The sequence below is a fragment of the Schistocerca nitens genome, chromosome 4 (assembly GCF_023898315.1).
Source record: "Schistocerca nitens isolate TAMUIC-IGC-003100 chromosome 4, iqSchNite1.1, whole genome shotgun sequence".
Taxonomy (NCBI): domain Eukaryota; kingdom Metazoa; phylum Arthropoda; class Insecta; order Orthoptera; family Acrididae; genus Schistocerca; species Schistocerca nitens.
Genome location: NC_064617.1, coordinates 733,911,705 through 733,937,483, shown reverse-complemented (window position 1 = coordinate 733,937,483; position 25,779 = coordinate 733,911,705). Strand labels below are relative to the sequence as shown.

The 25,779-nt window shown below is 40.6% G+C and overlaps 1 protein-coding gene across 5 annotated transcripts in view; it reads left to right on the top strand.

Moving 5' to 3' along the window:
- Positions 1–25,779, top strand: part of LOC126251578 (uncharacterized) — a 111,087-nt gene that overhangs the window by 24,423 nt on the left and 60,885 nt on the right. For 3 of the 5 annotated variants that reach the window (XR_007545759.1, XM_049952109.1, XM_049952107.1), the window contains 2 exons: positions 10,460–10,551; positions 15,841–15,933. Coding sequence is in view for 4 of the 5 variants with exons in the window: in XM_049952109.1 (XP_049808066.1) it covers positions 10,465–10,551; positions 15,841–15,933 (180 nt within the window). In the remaining variant the exon portion in view is untranslated. The remainder of the gene's footprint in view (positions 1–10,459; positions 10,552–15,840; positions 15,934–25,779) is intronic. The other 2 variants (XM_049952106.1, XM_049952108.1) reach the window with 1 other exon arrangement.

Sequence of the window (25,779 nt, the reverse complement as noted above, 5' to 3'; positions counted from 1 at the left end):
TTTTGCCATTCACAGCATACTGCAGCCACGGCGACACCAGTACAGTTGAACAAACATCGCCATTTCGGAAATGGTTTCACACTTGGCCCGAAAGCCAGTGATCATGCCTCTTTGGACATGAGATAAATCGCTCCATTTCCGCATTACGATAAAAACTGCATTGTTTTCCGAGTCCCCCCCTCCCCCCACAGGCTTCATGTATCTTCCACTGCTAGTGCTGCTACCTGCGGTCTGTGAGTGGTTACTAAGCGTTGTCTTCGAACATAAGTGGTAGTCATATTAATATGAGTTAACCACGTATTTCTAGTATAATATAGCCGACGTAGTCCAGATTACAGGCCGCGCGGGGTAGCCGCGCGGTCTAAGGCGCCTTTTCACTGTCCGAGCTGCTCCCTCGTCGGAGGTTCGAGTCCTCCCTCGGGCATGGGTGTGTGTTGTCCTTAGAGTAAGTTCGTTTTAGTTCGATTAAGTAGTGTGTAAGCTTAGGGACCGATGACCTCAGCAGTTTGGTCCCATAAGATCTTATCACAAATTTACAAAATCAAACATGCGAAAACACACCAGAAAATTTTTATCGGAGGTGACAACGATCGGGGGAACAACAAATAAGATTGATTTGAAGTTCATTTTGAGTATAAATTGATAATTTACTTTGCATGTTCTGTTGTAATAAAAAGTAAAAGCTCAGGCTACGCTCCCTTACGCGGTCACAGAATTTTCTTGCTGAGCACAATGCAGAGCAAGACGATGTTCTTTATTTTAATGAATACACTAACCAAATAGCTCCAACATGTATGACTTTCTAGTTAAGGAATCGTTAACTGTTTGATGTAAATTCTCTGGATGCGTAAATCAGAATCACGGTTTCTGACATACAGATCATTTCTTAAAGAAGGAATTTAGGGCAGTGCATTGGCGATGCTGTCATCTGTACTGGGGCGAGTCATGTCGAACATGATTCTGGGCCGCGCGGGGTAACCGAGCGGTCTGAGGCGCCTTGTCACGGTCTCTGCGGCTCCCCCCGTCTAAGGTTCGAGTCCTCCCTTGGGCATGGGTGTGTGCGTCGTCCGTAGCGTAAGTTAGTTTAAGTTAGATTAAATAGTGTGTAGGCTTAGGGACCGATGACCTCTGCAGTTTGGTCCCATAAGAGATTACCACAAATTTCCAAATTTCAGATTACAGTACAAGGAATATGCTGTGGACACTACTCTCAGTTCACATCATTTTTCGGTCACCTGAGGAGGAACCCTTTCAATTACAGTGACGTACGCAGTTGAGCCACAGCGAATTCACCTCGATCCACGGGCGAGCTTGCATACCGCCTAATGACGTTGCAATTAGGTGCCGCGGTGGGGAATCACACTAACGACGATACAGACCGCAGATGTAGAAATCCACTTACATAAGAGACTTTGTTAAAGGTCAGATTGTTATGGCCCAGCGCCTAGAGACGAGCATCTTGGAAACAGCGGAGATTAACGGCTGGCCACGTGCTACAGTCGTGAGCAACTATGGAAAGTGGCTGCAGGACATAATACCACTAGTAGGCGGTAAGGTGTAGGACGGGGCTTCACTGCAGTACGTGAAGCTTATGTGAAGCTTATTCGTGCTGTAGAGGAGGACAGGCAGCGATCTGCGGCAGATCTGTAGAGAGAGAGCGATAATGGCGCAGACACAAGTGTTTCGGGGCATACCTTTCAGCACACACTGTTGAACATGGGGCTCCACAGCAGACGACCCCTAAAGGGATCATCGAGAATGGACGGTGGATCAGTGGAGAAGTATCGACGTATCGGTCTTGACCAGATAGTCCGCCATCCAGCCGAATAGCTACTCTGACCATGCGGCGCGCCACAGACACAGCCAACTGAGGGTAATATTATCTTATGGGGGAGATTTACTTGGACTTCCATGGGACCTGCGCTACTAATACAAAGAACCATGACTCTGCGCGCTACGTTAACATATCTGTGGAACAGCTGCATCTCACATTTAATGTCTTTCCTGGCGGTGACTGCTCCTTCCAGCAAGATAACTGTCGGTGCCAAAAGGTCAGAACGAGCTACAGTGTTTTTAGGAACATAACAGTAAACTCACGCTGATATTCTGGCTGCCTCATCTGAACCCGATGGAAAATATCTGAGACGCTACTCGCACCTCCACAGGCTGGTAATTTGTGGGAACTGTGTGATCTGTGAATAGTCATCCGTAGGCACGTACCTCTCGAGACATGTCAAGGATCTGTCGAAATAAAGCCACACAGATTCGCTGCTGTAAAGTGTTTCATATGTGGACTAAAAAGCTATAAAGCAGATGATAATAATGCTTTGGCTAATCAGTGCATTTCCTACCGAGCACAACTTGTCAACTTGATGCCGACGCCTTAAAAGTAAGACACGAAAATTATTGCGGCACTCGTCAGCACCTTGTCTGTAGCTACCCAAAACCTGAAATAGTGTTAAAATATTAAATCATCAAGATATGCTGTTCCTAATAAGGGTGGTGGAGACATGTATTCTCATAAACACTGGCACACTAGAGGAAAAGCCACAGGTCATGTCAAAGCTGAAATGAGCTTCAGGCACTTGGTGACTGGAGGAAACCAAGGGTAACGTAAGACAACAGTCTGGGGAATATAAATTAAAGCTCTGGGTGTATTCGGTGGGTGGAAGGTGCTGCACAATAACACTGTATAGCATAGTGAACAAATGATTATCCCGTTAAAGAGCCATGTGCTATTAACTGGCAATAGCAATCATCATTTTTCCGATGTATCTGCACAGGGTCAGGCTCTTAACACCATTCGTCAGTGGTGTCTGAGGTTCTACCTGAGGAATAAGACAGCCTGGGCAGAGAGGGGAGGAGAAATTCGAGGATCAACACAAGGTGATTCTATTAACATTACACATTTATGATTAACCCAAGTACTAGCTGACGGTACACACTCAGAGTGACTGCACGTGGCAACGATGTGTCCTGTCGAACGGTTACTCAGAGATCAACTGACTGTTCCATGTTGCTGAAGTTAAACGGAGTAACACAGACCATACTTTGCATTTTCGTGGACAATCTGTTCATGCAGCAGACTTCAGCATCCAATAGACATTCTTGTTATGATGGTTGCCAAAACCTTGAGGACATCCAATCTGAAGTGCATCGGAGTCTCCTCTTGCCTGAACCGTATGGATCGGAGAACTGGTAGGAGCACATTTTTTCGTTGTACGTCTCTCAAGATACTAAAGTAAGCTGATTAATCCAGCTGTCGAGGTAGCATGCATGAGCCAATCAGGAGACTGTAGATAACGTTGCACCATACACTATATGTGAACCCGCGTGTACCACATTCTGTTAATATTTTATCACCACTGCTGCCATCTGAGCATTCCATGTTTCGTTCTTCATATATGATCTCACAACCATCTCCACAAGAAACACATCACCATAGTATGTTCCGTACTTTGCCAACACCTGTATGTTATTAAGATTGCTTTGTGGAATATACGTTCATATATTTTGTCCTACTTTGATGACAGTAAACATTCCTTAGTATTAGTTAGTAACGCACAGAAACACATATCATACCGATATCTGATAGCCGGCCGGTGTGACCGAGCGGTTCTAGGCGCTTCAGTCTGGAACCGCGCGATCGCTACGGTCGCAGGTTCGAATCCTGCCTCGGGCATGGATGTGTGTGATGTCCTTAGGTTAGTTAGGTTTAAGTAATTCTAAGTTCTAGGGTACTGATGACCTCAGATGTTAAGTCCCATAGTGCTCAGAGCAATTTGAACCATTTTTTTTAAATATCTGATAAACTATACAAACATTTTAAATGTCACTGATATTGAACAGCCAACATTCAGTGCTTTTGTAAACAATTCCTGTTATCTCTAAAGCTATGTAGGAGAAATGGAACTTACCCCCTTCATTACATCACTCCTTTCCCAGTGGCTCTGATAGTGTAGGTCTGAGTTTTTCTTTTTCTAATAATAATAATAAATATTATTATTATTATTATTATTCAGTTTCTGATCATTGTTCACAATGAAATAGAAATGTCACTTCGAAAGAGATATATAGACTTTACATATAATTTGACAAGTTGCGACATTGTCGCGAATAAACCAGTGACCAGTGTATACAATAAGTTTCCTTTAATTTACGTCTATGGTCACAAACGTTTTGTTAACAGATTACCGGTTTCGGTCTATAATGACCATCATCAGATCTGTTTTATAAAAACAAAGTCCTAATGTACTGCAGCCATAGTGGCATCGTCAAATGTTAAATGCAGCACATGAGCACTTTGTTTTTATAAAACTGATCTGATGATGGTCATTATAAACCAAAAGTGGTAATCTGTTAACAAAAAGTTTGTGACCATAGACGCAAATTAAAGGAAACTTATTTACATAATTTATCAAGAACACAAAATTGTGTCTTATTCGCTACGTATTACAAATGAATGTTACTAACACGTTTTTCTGTTTGTATGTGAATGATAATTTCAGGAACTGCTCTAGGTATTATTATATGGTTTTCAGTAACAGATATTCTGATTCATGAGCAAGATTTCTGTATGTAATTTGTAAATATAGTGCAAACTGGCTAAACTATGATGATGTGCCTCGATGAAGTCATGACCCCTGAGAATTTTCCTGGCATCCACTGTTTGAATAAGATAGCTTACAGCAGAATTTGGAGTTAATATTCAGTTACCCTACTTTGTTCCCAGAAGTCTAATTGTAACTCTAGCCAGTGACCTGTAAATAAAATTACCTCTTCATCAGACAAGTCGTCCGGCCATACCCTACGAAGTAGCGATGAGTCGCTAGTTACACACAACAACAGCAATGAAAATCTTATTTTCTAGTTCTTCTACAAATACAGGGTGATTCAAAAAGAATACCACAACTTTAGGAATTTAAAACTCTGCAACGACAAAAGGCAGAGCTAAGCACTATCTGTCGGCGAATTAAGGGAGCTATAAAGTTTCATTTAGTTGTACATTTGTTCGCTTGAGGCGCTGTTGACTAGGCGTCAGCGTCAGTTGATGCTAAGATGGCGACCGCTCAACAGAAAGCTTTTTGTGTTATTGAGTACGGCAGAAGTGAATCGACAGTTGTTCAGCGTGCATTTCGAACGAAATATGGTGTTAAACCTCCTGATAGGTGGTGTATTAAACGTTGGTATAAGCAGTTTACAGAGAATGGGTGTTTGTGCAAAGGGAAAAGTTCTGGATGGCCGAGAACGAGTGATGAAAATGTAGCACGCATCCAGCAAGTATTTGTTCGCAGCCCAGGAAAATCGACTCGCAGAGCTAGCAGAGAGCTGCAAATTCCACAATCAACTGTATGGAGAGTCCTACGAAAAAGGTTAGTTATGAAACCTTATCGTCTACCTGAACGTCAACTACCCGAGGCGATGGATCGGCCGCCAGGCAGCCCGTGACAGAGCACTTCATCACTGGCCTCCAAGAAGCCCTGATCTTACCCCCTGCGATATTTTCTTATGGGGGTATGTTAAGGATATGGTGTTTCGGCCACCTCTTCCAGCCACCATTGATGATTTGAAACGAGAAATAACAGCAGCTATCCAAACTGTTACGCCTGATATGCTGCAGAGAGTGTGGACCGAGTTGGAGTATCGGGTTGATATTGCTCGTGTGTCTGGAGGGGGCCATATTGAACATCTCTGAACTTGTTTTTGAGTGAAAAAAAACCTTTTTACATACTCTTTGTAATGATGTATAACAGAAGGTTATATTATGTTTCTTTCACTAAATACACATTTTTAAAGTTGTGGTATTCTTTTTGAATCACCCTGTACTACACTTCTAGACTCATATGTGCGCACAAACACACACACACACACACACACACACTCAGCGTTAGAGATTTTCCTTATCCACTGAAGCGCCAAAGAAACTGGTATAGGCATGTGTATTCCAATACAGATATATGTAAAAACGCAGAATAGGGTGCTGCGGTGGGCAACGCCTATATAAGACAACTGTCTGGCGCAGTTGTTATATCAGTTACTGCTACTACAATGGCAGGTTATCAAGATTTAAGTTAGTCTGAAAATAGTGTTATAATCGGCGCACGAGCACAGCATCTCCGAGGTAGCGATGAAGTGGGGATTTTTCAGTCGACCGTTTCACGAGTGTACTGTGAATATCAGAAATCCAGTGAAACATCGTTGCGCCTGGAAAAAGATCCTGCAAGGACGGGACCAACTACGACTGGAAAGAATCGTTCAACGTTACAGGAGTGCAACCCTCCCGCAAATTGCTGCAAATTTCAATGCTGGGACATCGACGAGTGTCAGCGTGCAAACCATTCAACGAAACATCATCGATATGGGATTTCAGAGCCGGAGGCCCACTCATGTACCCTTGATGACTGCACGACACAAAGCTTTACGCCTCACAAGGGCCCATCAACACCGACAGTGGACTATTGATGATTGGAAACATGTTGCCTTGTCGGATGAGTCTCGTTTCAAATTGTATTTTGCGGATGGACGTGTATGGGTATGCAGAAAACCTCATGAATCCATGAACCCTTCATGTCAGCAGGGGACAATTCAAGCTGGTGGAGGCTCCTTAATGGTGTGGAGCGTGTGTACTTGGAGCGATACGTGTAGATACGACTCTGACAGGTGACACGTACATAAGCATTCTGTCCGATCACCTCCATCCATTCATGTCCACTGTGCATTCCGACGGACCTGGGCCATTCCAGCAGGACATTGCGACACCGCACACGTTCAGGATTGCTACAAAATAGCTCCAGGAACACTCATCGGAGTTTAAACACTTCCGCTGACCCCCAAACTCCCCAGACATGAACATTATTGAGCATATCTGGGATGTCTTGCAACGTGCTGTTCAGAAGAGATATCCACACCCTTGGACTCTTACGGATTTAGGGACAGCCCTGCAGGATTCATGGTGTCAATTCCCTCCAGCACTACTTCAGACATTAGTGGAGTTCATGTCGTTTCGTGCTGCGGCACTTCTGCGTGCTGGCGGTAGCCCTACACGATATTAGGAAGGTGTACTACTTTCTTTGGCTGATCAGTGTATATGACACATATGAAATACATCACGGACCTTTTTAACCTATAGTAACATAAATAAATTATTCCAGTTGGAAATGCACGCAACATTATATCAGGTTTATAAAAGCCACTATCCACTTAGTAAGTGTTCCATGGATCATTTGAAAAATTCTTTTAGTGTAATAATTTGTGGGGAATCACTTTATAGGACATGTGTACACGATTAGCGTTAACGTTAATGAACACATAATGATTTAGCCCTCTTCTTAAACTGCATTTGAAACAATTTTTTCTTCTTTCTACAGACTACCAGCTTTTAAACAGAAATTTGCCCATCGAATAGAATGAGTTGACTACGCTACAATTAAATCTTACTTTGCTACCTGTCACGCATTTTATGGAATTGGGCAAATAATCAAAATTTTTGGTGCTGCATGTCGAACACCTTCCCGAGCCACTGACGGTATTAATGATGGGTAATAAAGATCATTTTTCCTGTAGTGGTCTAGCTATGGACGACACTGTTCTTCTGAAATTGTGATGCACTATTTACGACGAATTTAATTAGGGAATATATGTACTGGGACCGTGTAATTAAAATGTCTAACTCTTTGAAGAGGGATTTACATGGTGTATTGTGTGTGAACATCACTTATTATTCTTACTGTTCGCTTTTGTGCCATCACTATTTTATAAGATGCGAGCAACCCACAAAAGTACTCCACAAGACATTATTCAGTGGAAATATGCAAAATGAGTACTGAGGGTGAATCGTTTGTTTCAGAGACTAGCAGTTATATGAAGGGGGAAAGTAGCTCAACTTCATTGAGCTCAGTAACATGCTTCTTCCAATATAAGCTTCCATAAACATGTACACCCAATGTTTGGAGCCTTCTAACGTGTTTGTTGACTCCCGTTCGTGGACTACACCAGTTGTTCGTATGGCGGTACTTATTGTACAAAATTGAACACTGTGTGTTTTCTCAAATCACATACCCTTTTCCCAGCTGATATAATCAACCACCCAAACTCCTAGAAAGCTTATGTGGAATGTTAAATCAATGAAATGGCTCCCTAATAAAAGGGTTACATTACTTACAGAACTAATTTTTTTCTCTAAAGCTCATCTATAACGTTTCTTCTAACAATTATTTGTAAACTGTCTTTCTGCCTCTTCTGCTTCACAGAACCTTCTGCAGTAAATCAGTCACATTATGCCCTTTAGTATAATGGTCTACTATCATCTGCAAAAAGAAAAAGAATCTCTGCCTCTGCTGCTGAAAGTGATATCACTTATGAAAATTAAGATCAGTAGATGGCCTGACCCATAGCTATGAAGTACTCCATAGCTAACTTTCCTACACACAAAAAAATTACTTTCAATTACGTAGCCTATTTCTCCCACCTGTTGCCTACCAGAAGGGTAAGACTTAAGTTACGGGGAACTCAACAGATACCATGTATATATGACTGCCAAAGTATTAGATCATGATAGATCAGATGAAAGGTTTTATGTAGGTCTAGAAGGAACCAATAGTCAAGTGCATGTTTCTCTGTAGCATTGATGACTTGCTTTGTAAACTCAGTCTGATGTTTAAGTAAATTTGCTTTTCCTGGAGCCATTTAGAGCATTAAGTTGTATTTCATTCTTATTCAAGTAAGTAACCTTCCATGCATGATTCTTATTATGTTATAAAAGCTAAATAATAATGAAACATCTACAGTTTCTAACATCTCTTGTATCATACGTTATGTGAAATGGCTTTAAAAAATGGTTCAAATGGCTCTAAGCACTATGTGACTTAACATCTGAGGTCATCAGTCCCCTAGACTTAGAACTACTTAAACCGAACTAATCTAAGGACATCAACACATCCATGCCTGAGGCAGGATTGGAACCTGCGACCGTAGCAGGCGTGCGGTTCCGGACTGAAGCTCCTAGTACCGCTCGGCCACAGCTGCCGGCGAAATGCTTTATAACTAGCAATTTAAGATTTTTTTGAAATATTTCCATATTAAGCGAAACCTTGATTAGATGAGTTAACTGAAAGTTTATTTTCCATGAACTTTGTTTAATGCCATAAGATCCATTTAAGACAAGAGACGTCTTATTTTTGTTTACTAATTGATTTCTTACATCAGTTATAATCAGTATACATACAAGTCTAAATGTGATTTTTTAATTTTGGGGGACTGTCATATCGTTATTTGGATTGTGTACATTGATTGTGATGAATCTTGTATGTTACTTTATTTCTGCTTTCCATTATAATTAATGATTTAACTGATTGATTTATTTTGCTGCTGTATTAAACGCTCTTAGAGTTTCTGGTGATATATTTGTACCTAGTTTTACCCATGTATTTGACTTTATCTTAACCTTCATTTTCTTCTTTCGAAGTGGAGGATCAAAGCAAAATTTATAATTTCAGAATAATGACTCCAATGTTTCATTGACACTATCTTGTGACACCTCTTTTAAAATTACTTTCTGTGGTATACAATTAAAAGTCCAAATGTTTCCATTAATGGTTCGTTTTCTGGCATAGTTATCTTTTTCTCTGGAATCATTATTAAATGCAAATTTAATTACCTTCTGATTTGAAACATTAGCGTGTCATCCCAGTCTTATAATAACACACCTAAATAAACTTGATCATCTTGTGCTCCACAGCTCATTAGTGTGAGTGTAAATGAAACCCACGACAGCTTTATTAATGTACATTTGTTATGTCGTCATTGGTTTTGTTCAAAAAATACCATAGGATGACCTCCAGTTGAATAAAACAAAACTTCAGTTTGTTGAAATACAGCTCAACTGACGATTCATTGAAGAAAACTGTTGGTGACACAATAAATGTAGTTACCTTAATACAGCTATGCTAATTAATATTAATATTAACCATACATCTGTTTGGCAATAAATACAGTATCTGGCCGACTGCTGTTTCACTATCCTTATCGTATCGGACAGTCTCTTGTAACATTTGTGACACATTGTAAGAGATTAATAAGTTAATCAGTTAGTCTGTCTTAGGACTTGCGGTATGAAATTTAATTGAAGTCACGAAGCAGAATTTTCAATTTTAAGTCTAATATTCAGAACTCCAAATTCTCTAAAAGAAAAAAAGTTACCTAATGGTGTATGTAAGAATCTCTTATATAAAGTATTTGAATTCACATTCACTTAACTCAATAGCTTTTCTTTGTATTCTGTTTTATGTCAGGTGATTTACACACTTTTCTAATAAATGTACATACGACACCACATCTAGAGCCTTCCCTATGAAATGATTTATCATTTCACTGAAAAACCAATTAAGAATCTCGTGCATTGTCTGTATCATACGTCTTGTAGTTCTTTACCCGTTATCGTTACATTTAGGTTGTGTTTCAGCAGACATGTGGCCTCGGCTGTTGTTCCTGTACTGCGCGGCCCTGGTAGCCTTCTGCCTCTGTCAGGAGACGCCTCTGCGCCCTCTGCATCAGGTATGTGTCGACGTACCGTAGTGCTGTGCCTGCTGCTGTCAAGCTGGAGACACTGTAATTTATCCAGGGCACACGGTTGATAGAAGAAGGAAGACTTAAGAAAGGCTAAGGCACTTTCATCAGATTAGGTGGCCTAGAAAAAGCCTTCGACACTGTGACGTGATGCACGACGTCTGAAATACGAGGCGTGTTTTTTAAGTAAGTACCGTTTTAAAATTAAAAAAAAAAAAGACGTGCTAGGATATCTCAATAATTTTATTTTTACATCAAAGCCGGTACCTTAATTTACGCACTGAAGCCATTACAGTCTGATTCATCGTTGGTTACGTTGTGTACTGAGTGTTTAAGATGCCTCCGATAATCGTGAGTCCCGCCGACTGTGAAGTACGGGCTGTTACAAGATTTCTTAGTGCTAAAGGCGTAAAAGCGATCGATATTCATCGTGAGATCTGTGCATTTACGGAGAAAACATTATGAGGGATGGAATGGTAAGAAAGTGGGTGAGAGCATTTAAAGATGGCCGCACAAATGTGCATGATGAACAACGGAGTGGGCGTCCTTCGGTCGTTAATGAAAGTTTGGTGCAGGAAGTGGACAATAAGGTGAGAGAAAGCAGACGCTTTATGATTTCCTCCTTGCGGAATGACTTTTCTAATGTTTCTCGTAGTGTTTTTATGGCATGGTGACCGAGCACTTGAATTACCGAAAATTGTGCGCACGTTGAGTACCGAAAATGTTGACTGATGTGCACAAAGCCAAACGTTTAGACAGTGCATTGGCTTTCCTTGAGCGGTACCACGACGGTGATGATTTCTTAAGCCAAATTGTTACAGGCGATGAAATATGGGTCGCCTACATCACACCAGAATCAAAGCAACAGTCCATGGAAGTTGAGGAAGGGCATCGTTTTGCTGCAAGACAATGCCCGTCCGCATGTGGCGAATCAGACCAAAGATCTCATCACATCTTTTCCATGGGAAACTCTAGATCATCCTCCGTACAGCCCCGATCTTGCGCCCAGTGACTACCATCTGTTACTGCCTTTGAAGAAACACCTGGGCGGTCAACGTCTTCAAAACGATGACGAAGTCAAAACAGTGGTGATGCAGTGGTTAACAAGTCAGGCGACAGACTTCTATGAGGAGGATGTCCAAAACTGGTACAACGTTATGACAAGTGCCTCACTACTGACGGGAATTATGTAGAAAAGCAGATTAAGGTACAGGCTTTCCTGTAAAAACAAAATTATTCAGATATCTTAGCACGAGTTTTTTTAATATCAAAACGGTACTTAATTAAAAAATACGCCACGTACTTATAAAAGTATGTATTATGCATTGATCAGCCAAAACATTATCTGCATCTGCGTAAGACCATGATGGTCAATCTTTGGAATGCTACACAACAGCGATTCAGCGTGGCGTGGATTCGACAAGTCCTTGTTACGCTTGACATAATATTGTAGAACCCCTGGATGCGAGCTCTCCTGTAGAAGAGGCAACAGCTGTGCATTGGTCAGGAAGTAACGTCGTGTCCTTCACCCGTGCGTGAGTTGTGAGTGGTGGGGACTGGAATGGAGAGGCGAGCCGCCAGTAACGCGTCACTGGTAGGTTGAGATTTTGTTCGTGTTGGACACAGAGGTGTGGTTGCCGGTGAAGGAGGGACCGGTGACCCCCGGATGACGTAGTGAGCTGCAGAGCCCAACGAGCCATCATCGGACACTCGCTGGAGTCAGCAGGGCTGCCAGCGCTGCCAGAGATCACGCGTGGATGAATGACAGTCCCGACCAGGCTGCTGCCTCGCTTCGGGCGGAGGAATACAGCACAGGAGAGCACGGTATTCAAACTGTCACCCCCAGCAAGCTCGACATGAAAGGCGTGTGCCCACTTTGGGCGATGTTCAGTGACATGGTGGTCGTGCAAAGACAGGATGGCAAGCTACAAGACAGCAACCAATTTCGATCCGAATAGCCCCCCCCCCCCCTCCCCGCGGAAGGTGGCCACACTCAGGAGGTAGTCAGTAGTCAAGGTAGTCATCCAGTAGCCAGTAGTTGACTCGGCGGTGTGAAGATGCAGTGTAGTGTTCGTGCAGTCTTCTCTTTAGGCGCATGCCGATAGTTCCCAGAGCCTAATGCTTGTGTAGGTGACTGCCTGAATCATCGTGTGCCCCGGTGAAGCACAGGTTCAAGTATACACGTGAAGAGTGTCTGAGAATACGTGAGCAAACTGAGCAGAACTGAGACTGGTTGTCTGATCTGAGGAATGTGTATGAGACTCCTCTGGCAACAACAGCAAGCCCACCGCAGAAAGAGCAGCAGGTCGTCGCAGCCAGTCGTCACTGTCGACGACTTCGTTCACTCTGCTTGTTTTGTTCAGTCGTCTCCTGAAGGAACCTAGCCAGAGTGGTAATATTGCCCAAATTCATTCTTCAGATTGACTGACTAGCCCCATCACTTTGTCAGCTTCCTGAATGAGCTTGCTTGCAGTGTGAATTCCTCTTGTTACTTCATGGTGCATGGTCATAACATTGACGGAACCTCTCTCTCTGTGACGTTATTTTGTTACATTGGCGCCAGAACGTTCACATCGCAGGACTAGGGTGTTGCTCAACACTCCTCCGCTATATGGCTTGTGTTGCCAGGGAAGGCGTAGTAATTTTTTCGTAGATACACCAGGTACATTATTTTGCGACGTAACAGATGTCGCAGCAGATGGGTGCACAGGTCACGCAGTTTCGCTAAATTATTGAGGTTTGGTATAAAGGCACAAAGATCCGCTCAATAGGGTTCAGATAACGCGAACTTGGAGGGGATGACAACACCGTAGGTTCACTATGATGCTTTTCAAAATACTGTATCACTGTCAGACCTGAGTTTTGTCTGGCGTATACAACTTTCAAATAACTTCCGGGAATTCAGCCAGGTAACACTTTCAGCGACCGCCGATATTTCGGTGGGAGAACACCCCGCCATTTTCAAGGCAAACAGCAACGGACAGGCGACGTACATGCAAACTTAAAACCTCGGTTCTCGGACTGATGCAGGAAAGATAACACACACACTGAACACTAGTGCCACCAAAGATGACCAAAGTCAGAGATATCGATAGTGAGACTATGAACCCGCAGGTGAGCTAGCATTCATTCTGTCCCTCTGTTTTTTGACAAGGGAGAGAGCCGGATTGCAAACAGAGTTTAAACCAAGCCTCCATACCTGTTAACGAGGTTGCTCGCTAATTTAATCTCAACTGCCTCCTTAATAACACTATCCCAATAGCTGGACGTGCATGCTAATATCTCGGTGTTATTATATAACATGGGGTGACCAGTATCCAAGCAATGTTTGGCAATAGTAGATCTGCTTGGCTGCTGTAATCGTGTATGCGGTTTATACTCAGTACAGCATCCAAGTAGACCTGATATTGCCGAACATTGCTTGGATACTGGTCACCCCATTCTACATTTTCTACATTTTCTACCTTCACTGTCGTTAGATTGGTTCCCCATTCTCTGCACCGGTTACATACTTCCCATACCGCATCATCTGTCCGTAACGTCACGAGGTGGTACCCAAGCTCACGGTGGACAGTAGTCATAATGTTTCTGCTGATCAGTGTGTTTTTAGTCACATAAAATTGATTACTACAAAATATTTCACTTGTTTCATCAACATTAAGTTTTCTATGCGTATTTTAAGAAGAGAACAAAGTGAAAGACTAATGAATCAGCCGATTGTTAAATATGACGGTGGAAAATTTCTGCTGCAGTCTGTCGTTCGATACAGAGTTAACTTTGTGTTTTTCATGCTCCATCGACCACTTGCACGATAATTCGTAATGATGTGGAAGGAGTCATTTTACATTCACATCACAAATTAACTTGTAAACATAGCGACGTTCTGAATGTATACGCTTTTCATACATTTTCATTTTTTTTAACATACCGATGTGAACTAGTAATTCCTACTTCCTACCCACCACTTTTCACACATAATAATTACAGAATATTTTTTCCTGAGTAGTACGAGTTGTCAAGGAGAAACTTTTTCAGTTTTTGAAATTTAATTTTGCTGTCTGTCAGACACATTTTATCGCTGGATAATTGATCAAAAATGTTGGTTTCACTATTGTGCACTCTTTTTTTGTATTAAGGATAACCTTAATGTGGAGTAACTGATACCATTACTTTGTCGTACTGTAATTATGAAAGTCATTGTTTCTTTTAAACTGAAATGGAATATGATTGTTTAGAACAAATTTCATATGGGAATAAGTATACTGTGAAGCAAAAGTCAGAATGGACAACTCCTTAAACAGATGTTTGATAGATGATCTTGTGTGAGTACTACATATTATTGTTACAGCACGTTATTTAACAATGAAGACTTCCTTTCTTAGAATTGGTGTGAATTGTAAGCCAAGGCACTTTTAATTATTTTCCAATTCAATTCAATTCAATTTTTAAAACATTATGTACAAACCTGTAACAGTTAAGCTTTTTATTCTTGTAAATATGTATTTCTGTATTTGTTTATTCAATTATGTGTACATTGTCACTATGTGTTGCCGATGGATAAATTGAGTACACACTCAAAGGCCAAATAAAAAAAATAAAAAGAAAATTAAAAAAAATCTCAGACCTACAAGATGATTGGAATAAGCACCACATGTTTTCCTTTGAGAACGGTTTTGAGCAACGAAAACTTTATTTCTTAAAGATGGGCTACCTCAGAAATTAGTCTCTACTACGTTATCGAATGAAAATCTGCAAAATACGTCAACTCACTGACGTGTGTCTCGCCAACTTTGTCAATGATTTTAAGTGCAAATGTTGCTAAAATAAATCGTTTTCGTTGTTCCAAAATGTGTTTTATCCAATGTGGTCATAAAATGAATACCCTTAGTGTTGTTCACGTGGCCTAAACAACAGAAAACTCGTTCTACCCGATGTAACTACCCCGCTGACGAGCAGGAAATATTTACCGAGTTAGCCTGGCCCGTCCCTTTCATTGTACGTAGTATTCATCAAAGAATATTGTATGGGTGTCAACTCTCGCTGTGATCCATTATATAGAGTTAATTAGTCATTGCTCCCGTATTTGTTATTCCTACAGCTAAGTAATCGCATTCAAGAAGTCGCATTTTCCTACAGTTACTTTTTGGCTTAGTATACTGTTTAGCACTCAAGGAGAATCGTCTGTTACAGGAAAGTGCCGTTTTGTGCCAATTCATTGACAGTGCCGTGTACTTGACATGTACTTTAGCATTTAGAGGTTTTGTGTCACTGTTGCAGGAGTCCCAGCAGAGCTCTACGCGACCACGGCGACAGGTCGCACTGTTCCAGCTGCCTCGATTGCTCTTTACATTCTTCAGGGTTCTCAGAGAGGTGAGTTCACAACTTTTCATGACACAACAGATGTTGGTAGAATATCGCGATATTTTAATTGATTAATATCTAGTCACAGGTTAAAGTCTGTAGTAATGTTCTATGATCAAACTATACGGCGCAACGGAATTAAGCGACCACTTTTTCAAAACCCCACAATCGCCTCCCATTGCGACGCAATACTGCGGAATTTCTCTCGAAGGTACCTACCACCTTCGTCTGTATAATGGTGCAGAAGCGTGGTGCCCTGCGACGTCGCCCTCTGGCTCGCGGACGCTTCAAACAGCGACCTGTCGACACACGAGGAAGAAGGAAGCCATATCTCAGTAGTTCATTCGAGCTATAAGGTGAGTTAATGATATGACATTGGCACCAAATTATGTCACAATTCTGCACTGTGCCACCGGGGACGTGTCACGCTATGAAAAGCTCGTCGCAGCCCCTCTTACCCACATATCACCACCTCTTTTGATGTCTCTGCGATGGAGATCAAAACCGCGATACCCAGCGTCGAAATCACGTGGTTTTCTTATGGGGGGGGCCGAGGAAAACATTTCAGACACACCGTCGCACCGCCGTTCAGAATCGACACGAATACGCATCTGGAGTGGCATAAAGGCCGTCAAGGACATGACTCCTCTCCCTGAGGCGTTGATTCGCACACATTTCGTGGTGGAAAACAACAAAGTGCAGTGCGATGATCAACAGAAAGTGTTCCCGGCATCCTTTGACACTGCTGACACTCTCGGACATTTCAACAGTTCTCTAGGGAGCCTGTGCGGCTACATCGCCATTGAACGTGACCTCACCACCTGGGTGTGCGACGTGATTGTAAAGGACTTGTGACGTATAAAAATTTTCGGTGCCAACAGTGTCACGTCTTTCAGTGTCACACAAATTTTTATTTTTAAACGGGATCACTTAAGACTATTTGCATGGGTTTGTCCCTCAAATTCCTCCCTCATATCACAAAATCGTCGTCTGATGTAGTACAAACTGAAAAAATAAATTCCTCTTAAAGCACAGTTTCGTATATAATTTATATTAAAACCTTCCACCTGTGTCACAGAACAAATCCTAAATCGAAAATACTTTACACAAGTTTAAGGGAAGAAATTCTTCCGATAATTATTACAGTATTTAAAAAATGGCTCAAATGGCTCTGAGCACTATGGGACTTAACTTCTATGGTCATCAGTCCCCTAGAACTTAAAACTAATTATACCTAACGAACCTAAGGACATCACACACAGCCATGCCCGAGGCAGGATTCGAACCTGCGACCGTAGCAGTCGCGCGGTTCCGGACTGAGCGCCTAGAACCACTCGGCCACCACGGCCGGCTACAGTATTTAAAGAACATCAAAATATTGAAACGTCCCCTTAGAAAAATTAATTAAGACTGTGCTTAAACTGACACACAATATTTTTTAGCGCAACGCAATCTGACTTTCAATAATCCCTACAAAAGAATGGCCCTGACTAACATTAACCTATACCATTTACAAATCACTTACTTCCACAAAAATCTTAGTTACTCGAACTACTGTAATACAGCGAGCGCCACTACTGCCAGCTAAATAAAAGATTCAAACTACGGAAGGCACTAACTACTGATAGGCATAGTTAGCAAATGAAGGATTTTAATAGAGAACAACATGTACCTTAATAGTCGTAATATATATAGCAGTTCATGACATCCAGTCTTACAAATTTCAAAACTCCGCATTCTCTCTCCCCACATCCACCACTGCTGGCGGCTCACCTCCAACTGCGCAATGCTACGCGCTGTTAACAGCCAACTGCCCAACGCTACAATGGCCGACAACAATGCAAACTAGCCACAGACTGCACACAGCACAGCCAGTGATTTTCATACAGAGCGCTACGTGGCGTTACCAATATAAAAACTAAACAGCCTATTTACATAGCCCCCATGCTCCCCACAAAAAGTTTACAAATTGTTTTGGGCTGTGGCCAATACAGATTTGAAGAAATTTTTCATAATTACAATAACAAAGATATCAAATGCACACACTTATTGATACAATGTTGGTCAAAAGCTAAAATTTGCTCACAGTCCATAAAGACAGTCCTGATCGTTCATCACAGTAAAACTGCAGTGTTTTTCTCAATGTCTGAGCAGTAAAAGAAAATGCACACGGAAGTAGTGGATTTCCATGCAGTCTTGAAGAAGTAGTGTTGTCCTTCCAACGGAAAGACAGTGCTGACTCTTGACATGCAGACAGGTAATGGGCCACAACAGAGTAAACCCACAGCAGAGCCATTCGAAGTTTTGAAGAATACTGGTAGGTAGGTCATCACAGAGCAGACCCACTGTAGTCCTGGTAGAGATTATGGTATTGGTGGGCCACCAGAGGTGCAGACCCACTGCAGTCCTTGTAGAAATAATGGTATTGGTGGCCCATCAAAGATGCAGCCCCACTGTAGTCCTTGTAGAGATGGCTAGTAGCCATCCGTTGCGACTGTGCAGGTGCACAATCATCGAAGAGTCTTGCAGAGAATATAGCAAGTCCATAACCACCACTTGTGCACTCACAAAGTTTTTGGAATTGTCCTTAGAACCAGCAATGCTGTCATCCAGTCCCTTGCTGAATTATTAACACACGTGCAAACAATATCAGTCCCTACTTCACACATATTGTCCATATACTATGACCAACAGAAACGTGTGCAGTGAAATGTAACTTACAAGTTACTTAATTTGATGAACTGGTATCAATTACAATTTTATAACATAAGAATACAATAACAAAGGTACAAAATACATCATTAAAAACATAATAATACAGATAACATTTGTAGTAATACAGGCTTCACAAAAGAATAGAAATAGACATATACATCAGGGTTACAGGAATTATGACATAAGTAAATACATAAAAGATCAGAATAATTATTGAAACACCAACTTCACACAGGAGCATTAAAACAAAACAGAATTAATAATGTCTAACATCTGTACAAAGTAAATAACATATCATTAATGCAAATTATATTTTAGGATAACAGTATTCGTCATCATAGTTCATGTAGCTGAGTATTAGAAAAATTCTACAACATAAGTCTTATCAGATAAACATATAAAGACAGGAAGAACATAAATGCACAAGGGTACACAAACACATAGTGGATAACACAAGGAAAGGACAGGGTTTGTTTTACTGCAGTATTTTGCAAACAAAACTTTCTTTACTTCTCGGAGATCTCCCTTCGTTCTTCATTATTTCCAAAAAGTCTTATCTATACCTGCTTTCTGTACTTTTCTCGTATAACCTCTCAGTGCATTTCTTCAAATTCATCGCAGCTCATTCTCTTATATAGTCTACCCCATCTTGAGCTAACTTAAATCTACTGAGCTCAGATGCTAAACGAATGGACGCGGCAATGCAGCAGCATAAAACAATTAATACAAACAGCAATGAAAAAAAAAATGGAAATTGTCAAAGCAAGCTTCAGTAAATCTAAATTACCGAGCAATGCAACATTACAACTAATATGAGCCAATGTGCAGCGACAAGAAAAATAAATCAGTAGTAAAACCAGCTTAACAGAGTAATACAAAGTGAAATTTAGTAGCACTATGCCTGGCAAACAGCAGCAGCAAATGCAATAACTTAATCTAAACATGACATAGCTTAAGCAGAAAAAAATATTACACTAAAGACAACAATGCAGACAAGGGAAATGTATATTTACATCGTAATGTCTATGTAATTAAAGTGGCGCACCACAAAAACTAATTCTACAAAAAATTACCAAGTACTTGAAAAGAAAATTATATATGCAGTTACTGTTATTAATCCCTTCTTATTGTTCTTTCCATTCCAAGAGCTCCTTTTTCGAAGAATGTGGATCATAAAATAATTATTTAATAGATCTGTTGACAGAAAGTGTTCACATTAGCAAATGCATTTAATTTTATTTTATGAAACCAATGCTGCAAGACAGCTGGAAACCAGATATCAAATGAAATAAGCAACTACGCAAACCAAAGCGTAAAAACATCATTTAATAGCTATGTGGCATTTCGTAAGTCAGTAGCTCGCAACTCTCGTAGAAAGACACTTGTCATAATCAGGTTTGTAGATGTAAGAATATTTCCCATCAATTCATAAGCATATCAGTAATTAGCACAAAGTACGATATGTTTCCAAATAATGAGCGTGTCGTATTTGCGATGCTTTCTACAATGGAATGTCAATAGCGAGGATAATGGCCTCCTTCTTTTCTCCACCTGTGCCTCTGAAAGGCAAACACTAATGGTTTTTTTCCAGGTGACTGTTGCGCAGCTGCCCATGTAATGCATCGTGCCCACGACGCATTACGTGAAGGTCACTTAACTTTCTTACCGAAATATTTATAACACCAGTTTGCACTACAGTGGCAGTCTCATATACAAAATTTCACGGATCGAGAATTTGCGTTGCATATGTGTAGAAACAAAATCTTATGAATATAACAGTGTCCAAAAAATTTTCGCTGGCATTGTGATACATTCACGCATTTACACACATTTCATAACCCTTAAAGTACGATTCTTGGTTTCCAACATCCTTTTTCACAAGTCAGAGTCCCTAACCACTATTCATTACTCCTTACCTTATTATACATATACATATTCGTCGACGCTTCTTCAATATTTCATCTTAACAAATACATAGCATAATCAAATTCTTCATATAACATCAGCTTATTGATCATAAACATACCTCAACAGCATAATACACATCGTCGTCGTAAAAATAACATCAAAACACCTGTCAAATCTCAAAAACGTCGTAGCTTTCTGCAATAATGTCAAAACCTAAAAAAAATTCTCTGCTCATTTCAATAGTGTCATCTACCTCAAACGTACTTTAAAAATCATGATCCCATACCAAATACGTCATTCAAAGCTCTCATAATATCACAATGGGCACGAAAAAATATGAACAGTTCACAAAGTACAGACAAAATACAATTTCGTATGTGTGAAGTTATCCAACAGTGTAATTACGTAAACATCTGTCACTGCCATAGTAAAAAAGTTTGTCTCTCTCAGTTAAATGATCAGATAGCCGTGTAAGAGAAATATGGTACCGATGTGTAAAGTTGTGTAAGCAAATACCGTATTAGTTAGGGCTCCTTGTGCTTGCCAAACACATGATACACAAAGTAAGCGTGTACCCCCCTGAGGATTAATGTAATTATACCCTCAGGTGGACACTGGACTCGCATTCGGGAGGACGACGGTTCAATCCCGCGTCCGGCCATCCTGATTTAGGTTTTCCGTGATTTCCCTAAATCACTCCAGGCAAATGCCGGGATGGTTCCTCTGAAAGGGCACGGCCGACTTCCTTCCCCATCCTTCCCTAATCCGATGAGACCGATGACCACGCTGTCTGGTCTCCTTCCCCAAAAACCAACCAACCAACCCTCAGGTGTTACAGATTACAGCAATGGAATGAAATGTATCACAGTAAACTTTTGTATCATTGTAATTCAAAAATCTTAAAAAATAAATGTTTAAGTACAAAATTAATCACTCAAATGCGTGTCCTGTAGCGCTAAATGTACGTCTTGCTGTAAGATAATTCTGTGGAACTGTCGTAGTTATCGTCCACTGTAAGCAAAGTTCTGCTGAAGTCAATGTACTTACCTCATCATAAACGAAAGTGAAATGCTTTGCTTATAGATATCGTAGTTATTACGTACCTTACCGTGATCAAGAAAGTACTATAATGTAACGTATTGTTGTGCTACGAAAAAGGCTGTCTCATTGTAGCTATACCACAAAAGTTACTACTAAAACATGTTTTACTTTCCAGAATAATACAGAAAAACTGTGGAGATGTAAAACAGATACAGCACAAAAGCAATAATATAAATTGTGTCAATCACTAGTAGCGTCGTGATATAATCGTGTAGCTGTCAAATAAACTAACCACTGTGTCATCCGATATCTCTCAGAAAGTACTTTAAATCCAGAATGTATTTTCAAGTATACCAAAATGTTGCATTAAAATCTCATTAGCAGTACCGGTACATGTTCTAAGTATGTAAGCATGACAGTCGTTACGTAATCGTGCTAGAAACAAGCAAGAATGTACAAATAACACTGGGTCGTCTGTTCACTATAACAATGCATTCGTAATTTCTGTTTAAATAAGTTCTCTTGGTTCTAGACTGGATAGTTAACTACAAACATTGTTGCATGTTAACAGTTTCTCAGTGTGACAAGTTTTACTAGTAGCGTGAAGTGAAAGGTTTTATGGCAAAGACTAAGTTAAAAAGCAGATTATCTCTCAATAAACGGTTTTACATGTGAAATGTGGTGTAAACCTTTACTCTTCCTAGTACGCAGAGTTTCAGCTTCAGTGGAATTATCATGTGGTATATGGTACATCGGTAAAGAATGCTAAAATTTTTCTCAAGGTTAGCGTCTATGTAATTTTTCTCTGAGCCAGCCGGCGCACGTGGCTGCCTGCGGTGCGAGTCATTGTCTCTCTCTTTGTTGGCGTGCGTCGTTATTGGGATTAGGAGACCTAACTTCTACAAATTCACCTTGTCGAGAGTGCCCTGCTCTGTTTGAATCCCGCCAGTTCTGATGGAATTCAGGTCTGTCGTTTTGCCGGTAGTTTACATAGTTTGTTTCTTGCCGGTCACGTGGTGGGGAATTTCTTCCTGAATCGTAACTGCGCGCTGAACTGTTGCGTCTGAAGTTATTCTGTCTCCCTTGATAATAATTGTTTTTGTTCCCATATTGTCAAGTTTCTATGGTAATCTCTGTCATATTCATTACTACGGAAATGCGATCTTTCTCTGTAACTATTATTACTCTGCCAGTGGTTGTCATATGGGTGGTGTCTGTTTTGGTCACGATTTGCGTTGTAAGAATCGACTTGTCGTGTCCAGTTATTGTTTCTGTCGTCACGGAATTGTGACGGATGTGACCTGTAGTGATTGTTTTGCTGTTTTCGCATCCCGCGACTGTCTGTGTCAATTTCTAATTCTTGTAAGAGTCCCTGAAAAGCTTCAATGTCGTCTTTGCAACGTCCTGCCAAAATAATATGTCGCAAATGTTCAGGTAATTTGATTAAGCAAATGCGGATGAGTTCTGAGGGGCTGTATGGGTTTGACAGGTACTGATTCTTGTGCAACATGTCTTCAAAATATTTCACAAGACTGGAAAATTCAGATTGTTCGAAATGTTTCATCATTATGATGCTATGTTTTACTCGGTCTTGTGTAGCTTGAGACCAATATGCTGAGAGGAAAGCATGATACAATTCTCCTTCACTGTAGCAATCGTGAATGACCGATCGCATTCTTACAGCTGGTTCATTCTCTAAATAGCCACACATAAATTCTAATCTGTGCTCTAATGACCAGTTGGGAGGAAAACAATGAGAGAATTGATGAAGCCACGCTTGTGGATGAATGTCGTTGCCAGAATTCCTAAATGTTTTGAATATGTGTGTAGTAATGAACAGCTTATAGTCAAAATCATCGTGTCGGCGAGACGCATGTCGGTCATTGTTACGTCGTTTCGGCGGTTCCATTTCAAAATTCGATGCACCTTGCCAATTTCTTTCATAATTTCCGAAGGGTCCTGTGTTATTATTTTGTGGTTGTTCCTTATTTCTATGTCCCTCTTCCCGTACTGGAGCGCGAGTGTCCTCTGAAATATGTAATTTTTGTATTACTTGTGCCAACTGATCTTGTACATCCCGGATTTCTCTTTTGTACTGTGTATTGATTTGATTTTGATTTTGTTTGAATTTTCTAATTTGTTCATACTCTTCAGTGTCAGTGAAGACTACAGGTCTTGTGTCATTCAGATCATCATCTACCATTGGAGATAAGTTAGTGAAATGATCTGAAAGTTTGGCTACTTTATCCGATAGTGAAATTATTTCCTCTGTGTGTTTTTCTGAACCAAGTTTCAGAGTGTCCATTTGTGTTGAAATCGTATCTACTGTGTCCTTTAAGTTTTCCTGAGTTTATGCAAGTTGCGTAACCGAATCGGTAGATGCAAGTGAGTCAATTTTAGCTTGCAAGGTGTCGTGATTTTCATGATCAATAGTTTGCAGTTCTTTTATGGCTGCTTCGTGATTCTGTAATGCATTTTCATGACGCGAAAAAATAGGTTGGAAATGATCACAAATTTGTGTTTTTACGTCATTACAGACTTTTTGACATTTTGATTCGATTTTAAGTAACTCAGCAATTAAACCTTCACGTGTTTGTTCAAGTGTGGTATCTATCTTTCCAAGATTTTCTTCCATCGTGTCTAACTTTCGAAGATTTTGTTCCATTGTGTCTAACTTTTTAAGATTTTGTTCCACTGTGTCTAACTTTTGCTGTGTTTGTCTCTGATTTTGTTTCATTTGTTGCATTAATTGCAATAATAATGTATTTGTGTCTGGAATCTGTTCCTCTATGCTTTTCGGCAGTGAATTTTCACCGGAAACATTCACATTTTGACAAGCGGAAAATGTGTCATGACTCATTTGAGAAAACGGTGAGAACCCAAAACCTGAGTATACAGTATTTGCAATATTGTGTTCTGTCATTCCCAATTCCTGAGGCGAGCTGTTGCCGACCGATCGTTCGATAATGCTTCCCTGTTCACTACCTGTTTCACTGTCTACACCATTATTTGACGCCCCCTCCATTTCCCTATGCACAGTTACCAGATTACTACTTTGAATGTCTGTTAATTCATTACTCAGTGGTGCTGGTAAGCTACGCTCGTCGTCACTATTATTTCTCAGTTTACTTTGGAGCCTATTGTTACGTTTTTCACACGCCATTATTGTCACAATATTTCACACGATAACACAGAAAAGCACAATTTGAAGAGCAAAAATAAGAGAACACATTAACATAGCGCTGAAAATAATATCTAGTTAATTGCAAGCGCAGCTGCGAAATACTTGGTGTAAATTTAAATGCGTGCCACACCTGTTTTACTGTACAACAATGAAAGACTGCAACTACAAAGGAGATCCTCTCTACTATTACGCACTGGCAATAAACATAATCTAAACTAATTACATAAACTACAAGAAAAAATCAGAAGATTCCAGGTTCGAATCCTGGCAGGGTCGCCATATGAAACGTCCCCTTAGAAAAATTAATTAAGACTGTGCTTAAACTGACACACAATATTTTTTAGCGCAACGCAATCTGACTTTCAATAATCCCTACAAAAGAATGGCCCTGACTAACATTAACCTATACCATTTACAAATCACTTACTTCCACAAAAATCTTAGTTACTCGAACTACTGTAATACAGCGAGCGCCACTACTGCCAGCTAAATAAAAGATTCAAACTACGGAAGGCACTAACTACTGATAGGCATAGTTAGCAAATGAAGGATTTTAATAGAGAACAACATGTACCTTAATAGTCGTAATATATATAGCAGTTCATGACATCCAGTCTTACAAATTTCAAAACTCCGCATTCTCTCTCCCCACATCCACCACTGCTGGTGGCTCACCTCCAACTGCACAATGCTACGCACTGTTAACAGCCAACTGCCCAACGCTACAATGGCCGATAACAATGCAAACTAGCCACCGACTGCACACAGCACAGCCAGTGATTTTCATACAGAGCGCTACTTGGCATTACCAATATAAAAACTAAACAGCCTACTTACAATATGAGCAGGCTGAAAGGTACAAACAGTACATGAGACTATGTTAAACAATTTAACTGTAAAAAGCTAAGGAGCGTATTATTAGCAAAATGAGAAATATGCAAACGTGAAATGCCAAAATGAGCACTTGTGAATTGAGAGTAAATCAAAACAATCAGAATGGCTGAAAG